This window comes from Carassius auratus, chromosome 50 (genome assembly GCF_003368295.1).
Source record: "Carassius auratus strain Wakin chromosome 50, ASM336829v1, whole genome shotgun sequence".
Taxonomy (NCBI): Eukaryota; Metazoa; Chordata; class Actinopteri; order Cypriniformes; family Cyprinidae; genus Carassius; species Carassius auratus.
In genome coordinates, this window is record NC_039292.1 from 1,183,494 (window position 1) to 1,192,981 (window position 9,488).

General features: G+C 35.7%; 1 protein-coding gene across 2 annotated transcripts; it reads left to right on the plus strand.

Annotated features, from left to right (window-relative positions):
- The first annotated feature begins 409 nt into the window (after window positions 1-409).
- LOC113066576 (HMG box-containing protein 1-like) lies at window positions 410-7,671 on the plus strand. Of its 2 annotated transcripts, none has more exons than XM_026238477.1 (11): window positions 410-479; window positions 1,726-1,906; window positions 1,985-2,198; window positions 2,283-2,406; window positions 3,442-3,553; window positions 3,726-3,841; window positions 4,266-4,422; window positions 4,529-4,673; window positions 5,441-5,728; window positions 5,938-6,079; window positions 6,678-7,671. In XM_026238477.1, the coding sequence occupies exons 1-11, from the start codon at window positions 465-467 to the stop codon at window positions 6,693-6,695; spliced, it is 1,512 nt and encodes a 503-aa protein (XP_026094262.1). In that variant the 5' UTR covers window positions 410-464; the 3' UTR covers window positions 6,696-7,671. The 2 variants fall into 2 exon arrangements, with proteins under 2 accessions (XP_026094262.1, XP_026094261.1); XM_026238476.1 differs by lacking the exon at window positions 410-479 and adding an exon at window positions 607-642.
- Window positions 7,672-9,488: the final 1,817 nt, after the last annotated feature.

Here is a 9,488-nt window from a genome sequence, read left to right on the forward strand (position 1 = left end):
GTGACGTCACTAAGTAACATTTTGAAAAAAAAAATGCCATCAAAAATTAAACTTCCTCAGATGTGATAGTATTTTTTTTTACATTAACGTGTCCAAAACGTGCATTTATGCGGCCAATAACCATCTATTTCACATTTAATGAGCTGTAATATTATTCAAAATGCAAGGAGCAATGTTTGTTTACCTCGTCTTAAGACACACCTCAAATCGACTATTTAACAAAGAGGGAGGGACTTTAAAGAAAAATTCCATCTTAACCAATGAGATTTAAGACTCATGTAACGGGCATGCGGAACTGGCCAATCACAAACACAATAACAAACCATCCATGTCTAACCCAGTGTGCGAGTGACTAGCCAATCACGCCCCGAGCTCCCCAAACTGACGTGCGTTTCCACCAATAGGAGGCCAGATCTAAAAGTAATCGGTCCTGCCTTCACTGAGAACGCCAGAGATTCTCGGTAATGGCGACAGGTTTGGTAAGTACAAAAAAAGTTGTTGAAATATTACCACAAAACGAAACGGTAATGTCAATGAAATTTAATTTGCGTGGCTATTTAAGACGGCGACGGTTGAAGCCGAGGGAAGCAAAACGACTGTCATTCATTGTTTCGATAGCAAATGACAACTTTTCACTCGAAGGTTTTTTTTTTCTTTCCTCTGTGACGTTTGTTGTTTTGCTTGTGGTTTAGTAATTCTCTACTTCGCCATAACGACAATAATTAAAAACAACGAGTCGTGATTTTTCCATTTAAACCTAGAAGAAAACAGGGTCTCCATTCATTACAGTGAGGGGAAAAAAAGACTTGATGTACCATGTCTCAACTTGTTGACATTCTTTTGTTTACACCTCCAATTGTTGACATTTTAGTACATTTTTAAACACTTATCTTCATTATCTATATCGATCAAACGTCTGATATCGAGCTGGATATTCTGTGGTTTGAGTAAATACTGCAGTTAATTATTTTTTATTTTTTTTCCAAACAAAGACCTTCGTATTGTTACGACAGCCGTATTGAAGTGTTCAGCTATAACAACGACAATAGTCGTGTTAAAATATCAGTTATAAGTCAAAACAAGTATGCGCTTCCGTCTTATTTGTTTTCGTTAATTCGCGAGGGCAGAAAAAAAATCGTATTTTCTTCCTGTGTGGAAAAACTGAAACCGTCAAGCAAACGAAATGGCCACAAATAAACGCTTTCCACTTATAAACACGGACTTATCTTCGATCGGATCGAGCGGGGGGACTTCCATCCGAGATTTTTAAAAGTTACGGTGGTTTTTATAGCGCAATCTATCGCTGTTATTGATCCCCTGTTGTTACGCAGTTATGAATGAATGAGCTGCGCTGCGCATGCGCGAAGTCCCAGAAAGTTTATAAACAAGCCTTGCATGCAATGCGGGTCACGTGACCGCGCTTCACAGAACGCGTTATCTTACACGACGAAATAAGTTTTAAGGATTCCAAGGTTTTTAATTTATCTCATTTCGTTGAGAAGCGACTGTAAGCAGTGCTGAACGTGATCGAGCAGTGGCCAAGAACATATTGCGCAATACCCAACAGAACAGTTGTTGTTCCCGTGTTTACTACTTCAGTCCTTCATTCATTCATGCATTCATTCATACATTCAAAACAAATGCCTACAAAGTGAAAATGTGCATTCAAGTTGGTTTTTAAATTATATATCCATTTTGCTTTTTCTTTAACGCTTGCATTCACAGCCTGCCCAGCTGAGATGTCATAATATGGTGTGGGAAGTGAAAACTCAGTCGGTCCCTCAGAGAGTCCAGGAAAGCCAGTCACACAGCTCAGGTATGGACGAGGCCTTCGACTTGCTTAAATGCAACGAGCGCCTTCCCTCCTCACCTGGCTGTCCTTCTAATGAGAGTCACATGGATTACGGTAATTATGTTTAGCACCCTTCTGAAAACTTCAGTGTTTCCAAACGCTGTTTTGCATTGAGAGTTTCTGTGTTTGCAGATGACCTGCCTGAGCTGCAGGAGGTGCAGGATGACCGGTTGACCCTGGGCGTGTTCCAGGTGGCCCCGGGCGTGTCACATCATGAGGAGGGGCCCGTCGAGGGGCGGAGCTCCAGGCCAGAGGGCAGCGTTTCACACACAAACTGGCTGACCGAGCTGGCCAACATCGCCACCAGCCCTCAAAGCCCCCTGCTCCAGAACGCTCCACCGAACCGGTCAGGAAACCCTGGCATTCATACAACTGCCCAGGAATGTAAATTGCACAGCACAGCTGTACTGATGATGCATGATCATTGCAGGTCTTCTCCTGTCCACATCTTCTCCAACAGTAGAAGTTTACATTCCTACGCTCGACCCCCTCTGTCTTCCAGCAGCGCTCCCGGTCCCGCCCGCAGCCACATGAGGGAACGCCGCCGCACCAGGGTACTTCCACGGGCCTTTACACATGCTAACTCTTAGAATGGGATTTCATGAATGGCTTAAGAGTGTTTGAGAAGGTTATGTGCTTTTATCAAGGTCCTGAATTAACTTTTTTTCAAACTTGCCAATGGTGAGTAAACCGAAAAATAAATAAATAAATAAATAATAAGAAAAATATATATATATTTATTTATTTATTTATTCACAGCATGATGGTGTAATTTTAATATTATATAATATTATAGTATTTATTTGTTTTAAATACATTTTTTAAACTTTCAGTTTTCAGTGTTGTTTTAGTATTATTTATGTACTGTTATTTATATTTTTAATTAGCTTAAATTTTTTATTTTTAAGTGTTCTATTGAATTAAATTCGTAGTGATTTGTTGTGCTTTTGTCATTTCTAGTAGTTTTACAATTTTTACAGTTTACAAATTTAACTTTATTTTTATTTTAGTTTTAGTTCATTTTGATTTTATTTTTATTACATGTTTTTAGTGCTTTAACATAAACCTACTTCAGTTGACAAAAGCAACATTTCTGTTTTTTTTTTTTTTTTTTTTAGTTAAACATTTCAATCTTATATTTATATTTAATTTATTTTAGCTTAATTTCAATAAACAAAAATGTTCTGAATAGTTTTAGTAATCTTTAATTGTAATAACCCTGGTTTTCAGTTTAATTTGAGTAATTTGCTTTTATAGTTTTATAAATAAAGAAAATCCTTTTAGCCTTATTTTTATTTCAGTTTTAGTAATTTTACTTATTTTTTATTTTTTTTAAATAAAATATATATTTAGTTTAATTCTGAAAACTAATTTTAATAGTTTTAGTTAGGTTTACAAGTTAATCTCTCTGTAAAACTATCTATGTGTCTCCATCATTCTGACTGAAAGCATGCATTATGTTCATAATAACATTAGCAGCCACATGGCTCAGTAATTTTATTTACTGTTAATTTTGAACCTGGCTGAAAGTTAAAGAGTAAATAGCATACAGTACAGACATTTAAAGCTGTTTTATGTGTGTTTTGCAGGCAAGCAGTGAGTCCGAGTCGGGCATCTTCTGCATGTCGTCTCTGTCCGATGATGATGACATGGGATGGTCCCATTCCTGGCCCTCCACTGCCTGGCATTGTTTCCTGAAAGGTAAAAACACACGGAGAAAGTGTTCCCAAAAGCTTGAGATTCTGGTCCTCACACGCTTGTCTTTATAGAACTGCATTGAAGTTTTATTTGAACAAAAGTGTGTTTAGTTTAACTTTTCTGTCTTTTGATATATAGAGATCTTTTTCCGAACACTTGCCTCTTTTACCTCCAGGAACACGTCTACGCTTCCACAAAGGTCCGAACGTGGAGTGGCAGGATGCAGAGGACGTGATTGAGTCGGATGAAGATTCAGATGACGAGGGAGGAACACAGTCCAACCCAATGAAGGCAAAGATGACCACAGCAGTCATTCTCATGCCCTTTAAAGGAACACTTCACTCAAAAATGAATTTAATTGGAACAGATTTGGAGAAATGTAGCATTGCATCACTTGCTCAGCAATGGATGTGAATGGGTGCCGTCAGATTGAGAGTCCAAACAGCTGCTAAAAACAACACGGTTTGATGTTAGAGTCATTTGGAGTCATATTGTGATGTTGTTATCAGCTCTCATTCTGACGGCACCCATTCACATCCATTGGTGAGCAAGTGATGCAATGCTACATTTCTCCAAATCTGATGAAGAAACAAACTCATCTACGTCTTGGATGGCATTTTCATTTTCGGCTGAACTATTCCTTTAATTAATTCTTCCAAAAAATGCATTGAAAAATCTTATCACCAAAGTAATATAAATAATCTGTGTCTCACAGAATTATGGCTCTGATGGGCTAAAGCTGGTGGTCTTTGAGGAGAGTGTGTCTTTCGGCCAGTCTGTCCTGAAATTAACCTTTGACCCTGGTTCCTCTGAGGCAGGGCTCTTGACCGCTGAGTGCTGTTTGGACCATCCGTTTTTTGTGAAAAATAAAGGTAAATGCATGAGTCTGTTTCTATGCAGTATCATTAAAGATAAATGTGATTTCAGATGATTAATCTAATCTCTCTGTGTGTGCGTGTGTGTGTGTGTGTGTGTTAGGGTGGTCTTCTTTCTATCCGAGCCTCACTGTTGTACAGCATGGCATTCCCTGCTATGACATGCAGGTGGGAGACTTGTGTCTGCCTCCAGGACACTGCGACGCCATCAACTGTGACGACTCGGTCGTTTTTGACACTTTTAAGAGGTACCAGTGTTGTTAGTGTTAATCACAACTACCACTATTAAAAAACAGCTTTTGTTGATCGAAATAAATCTGAAATAGAATACAATAAAAAAGAATGTAGTAACTTGGTAACTAACTAAAATTGCTAAAACTAAAATCGTTAGACGAATAAATGAAAGCTAAAAAGAAATATATATAAAGACAAGCTAATAAATAATCACAAAACTACTAAAAGTAGATAAAATGACTCAAATGTAAACTAAAGTTAAAATGAAAACTGAAAGAATAATAAAAATGAATTCTGAATGTCAATAATAATAAAATAACACTAAGAGGTAAAAACAAATAAGTATTTGGTCGATCTCAAAAAAAAAAAAAAAAACAACAATAAAAAACATAATAAAATAAAATAAATATAAGACTAAATTTTTCAGATGGTTACGGTATTTTAATTTCATTTAATGTATTTTTTTTTCAATTATGACAATATATTTAAATTCTAAGTAATGGAATGTGGTAAAAATTCTAAAATAAAGTCATTAAAAAAATCTGAATGAATGAAAGACAACAGAACAAATACTACCATGATGTGTAAATACTTTATATAAATATATATATAATTTTTTTTTTACATTATTGTTGAGAAATTGCGTGGTTAATTGTCAATATTATTTGAACCATATGACGTTTGCACCTACAGTCTCTTATTTAATTTTAGTTTTAGTTTAGTTTTCATAGATGAATCCTGTTAGTAATTCAGCTAACATGTTTGGTGGTCCCCCTCGCAGTTATGACTTCACCCCTCTGGACTCGTCTGCGGTGTATGTTCTGAGCAGTATGGCACGCCAGCGCCGGGCATCCCAGTCCAGCGGGGGCGCTGTGAGTCCAGACTGTGACAAAATGGACATCCTCGGCTCCTCCCACCACTCCCCCAGCAGCAAATCACAGCGCAGCCTCGCCTCAGGAAACTCTGGAGCCACACCCACAAAGTGCAAGCGGCCAATGAACGCCTTCATGCTTTTTGCCAAGAAGTACAGGGTGGAATACACACAGATGTACCCCGGCAGAGACAACAGGTGTGTGCTGCAAGCAAGCAGGCAAATGTTTGCATTAGCTGTGTTACAAAACCTGGGAAATAAAATAAAAAACCGACTAAAACTACAACTGAAATCGAAATATTTAAAAATGATTAGTGACATAAAATGACACATGTGTGCATGCTTCAGAAGTGAAATCTGCATGGGTCGTCCTCTTAAAATGTGGTGTCCTCGTCTGATTTCCTCAGAGCCATCAGCGTGATTCTGGGCGATAAATGGAAGAAGATGAAGAATGAGGAGAGGAGGATGTACACCATGGAGGCCAAAGCTCTGGCCGAGGAGCAGAAACGTCTCAACCCTGACTGCTGGAAACGCAAGAGAACTAACTCGGTTAGCAGTCTGGAACCAGCATGATTAGTTTTTTTAAAACAATATTATTATGGAAGCTAGTTCCTGCCACGGAATAATGAAATAAACAAGGTTACTGTGACTTTTTAATCTCACAACTCTGATGTTTTTTTTTTTTTTTTTTTTTCAGAACGAGATTTTCTCTCACAATTTGGCCTTTTTTTTTTTTTTTTTTTAGTTTGCATTCGCCAATATTAACCTTTATTCTCAGAATTCTTTCAAGTTTGAATTTTGTTTCTCAGAATTCCGATTTTTTTTATCTTGGAATTCTGAAGTTTCGTCTTGCAATTCCTTTTTTTTTTTACGAAACAAAAAGTAATTTGACTATATAAATCTCTTAAGTAGGACTTAATTCTCATAATTATAATTTTATACATTAATGTTTTTCTCAAAACTGCTAGAAATAAATCTATATTTTGAGAGATATAAATTTGTGAGAGGAAAAAGTAGCATTTCTATTCATTTATTTTTTTATTCCATGGAGGAAACAAGTTTGCTTAAATCAGAACGGTGTCAAAAGAGCTGTTGTTATTTTCATTGACTTTACTTCATTGGCTCATTTTCCTCTCCATTTCGCTAGGGCTCTCATCAAAACTAGAAGAAAATGAACTGGACAGCAGGAGACATGAACGATCAACTGCAACTGTGATGCTACACGCACTTGCTTTAGGAAACATCATAATAAATATCATTACAACGAAACGTCTTCACGAGAAGAATTGTGAAAGAAAAAATATACGAACGGAAGGCAAATCATAATATAATTATATGCAATATAAAATGTAATCTAGTCGACTAACAGTGCTTGTGTATTTTTCTTATCCTTGCGAAAACGATGAAAAAGCCTTACTCTGCCAAAGCAAGACATCGCTCAGTTCCTATATCAGGTAATTTTGTATTTCTAGGCTTGAAAGGTGCAACCCTGTGGTGCTATTTTACTGAGGCCGGAGGAGTGATAAATACAAAAAATGTCTATTTTTAAATGTAAAAAGGTGAACTTTAGATGTTAGCTCATTTTTTCAGCTGTTCATATTAATTGTATCTGTATAACTCAAGTTATTGCACAGACTCGAGTGTGTTGCAAATAGACGGATGATGTTAAACTGCATGTTCGTGGATGTGCTGGAAAGGGTTAAATTTAATTTGACGTTAGTCCAGTTTAGGCCATGTTCGTGTGTGTGTGAAAGTCTATTCATACGGCCATATTGTACATGGATAGAGTCCCACACACAAGCATACGAGTACAACGACACACATGTTGTCACATACAGCAGCACTTCAGGGTCATGCCTTCACTGTAAGTGTTCTTGTTTTTGCACTTTATATTCATATATATATATATATAAATACAACCAATAAATGTATACAAGCTGAAATGTGTAAAAATATATATATATAAATCATGATAAGATGTATCTTTTGACACAATCATGGCCAAACTGAGCACGTTTGCCATTGGATTGCATTACAAAAACATTTTGTTAATATTGTACAGGTCCACGTTCCCATCCAGTTCTTGCACAAACTATTCTTGTATCATATTATGAATAAAGTTTTAAACACGCTTCCCAAAACATTTGCACCCCTTTCTTTAACATTAAGTCTTCATGCATGGCTTTTTACCTTTTGCAATACAGGTTGGATATTGGAAGATAGATTTATACACATAACCACCAGGTGGCGCTCAAACACTACATGCCAAATATATTAAATTATCGTTATTCTTCAGATTTGTGATTCTAAAATATGATAATTATTGAGGTTAAACTTTAATAAATGTGGATTTTGAATGCATGGAGATTAAAGGGTCAAATATTAGTTAGCATGCAATGACATTTTAATCAACACCCATTTATAATAAACAGGTTTGAGATTAGCACATATTTCACGTGTGTTTTTCAAAGACAACTCTGCTCCTGAACAATTCAAACCTTTCAAAAAGTCTGGAAACAATAAAAAGCCCTCGTGAAATATGAACGATGCACGCTTTTAGTGCACCCTTCTACTTTCTAAAAAGATATATTTAGACGAACACTCAACACGGAATATTGTTGTGCATTGCCAGCTAAGCCTTGAATTGTTAGAAAGATTTAAAGGTGCAGTAGGGAACTTTTGTAAAAATATATTTTTTACATATTTGTTAAACCTGTCATTATGTCCAGACAGTAGAATATGAGACAGATAATCTGTTAAAAAATCAAGCTCCTCTGGCTCCTCCCAGTGTCCTATTGCCATTTGCAGAAATGCATCGCTCCATGTAAAAAACAACCAATTAGTGCTGCGGTCCGTAACTTTGTTTGTGTTCAAAATGTAGAAAAATGAACATAATAAGCGAGTACACCATGAATCCATTTTCCAAACCGTGTTTTTAGCTTGTCCTGAATCACTAGGGTGCACCTATAATAAGTGTTTATATTCAGACTATTTTAGATTGCTTCGGGGGTACCGCGGCGGAGTAACCCAGTGCCTTTGTGATTCTTCATAGACATAAACAGAGAGAAGTAGTTCCGGCTACGATGTTCTTCCGCAAGACGCAAGCAGTTCTGTTTATTAGTCCAGCTTCAATATCTGAGCACTGTTTATGATAAAGCTTGGTTGCAGTGACTGTAATGTCTTAGTTTATGTCAGAAATCAATCTTTAGTTTTAGATATTTCGGATAGAATTAAAAAAAATTTGATAATTGACTAATTATTAAAATTAGTTTGATAATTAGTAATGGCTTTTAGTATTGATTTATTAACATGTTTACTTCATATTTCTTTATTTTCAGTGCTGCTTGTCTATTTTGTGTATGATTGCATCTATACGTCGAAAGACCTTCAAATTATCTTGTTTTTTATCTTACTTTTATCAAATTTTTGACGTCACATTTGTAATATTTTGTACTTTTATCTCAATTATGTATTAGAATGTGAATTTTGACTCATTGATCTCATTATTGTGGTTTCGTGTTGCACTTACATTTTTACATTTTTTTTATAAAAATTTGGACAATATCCCAATTTGGAATTTAGAATCTTTTGTCATAATTTAAACTTTTGTCATGTTCTGGACTTTTAATCTAAGTTATGACTTAGTATGTTAATTTTTACTTCCCATATCATGAATTCATCTTTTTATCTCATAATAATGATTCGGTATCACAATTTTGATTTATCTCATAATGGACTTAGTATTCTATAATCTTGTCTTGTTATATCACAATCATCACCTAGCATGTCATAAATTCAACCGTTTATACTGTTGACTTGTTTTTATCCCAGTTATGACAATGTAAGCTTTTACTCATAATTATGGCTTTGTATCTCATAATTGTGTTATTCTTTATATATATTATAATCATCACTATGTACATCATAAATACAACTTTTCTAATCAGTCTCATAATTT

Bases quoted from the DNA above. Each gene is read 5' to 3' on its own strand.
- LOC113066576 (XM_026238476.1), top strand. From the start codon at position 622: ATGACAACTTTTCACTCGAAG. The intron at 2,407-3,441 runs GTACTTCCACGG...TGTGTTTTGCAG, and splicing joins GGGAACGCCGCCGCACCAGG to GCAAGCAGTGAGTCCGAGTC. The intron at 4,674-5,440 runs GTACCAGTGTTG...TCCCCCTCGCAG, and splicing joins GTTTTTGACACTTTTAAGAG to TTATGACTTCACCCCTCTGG.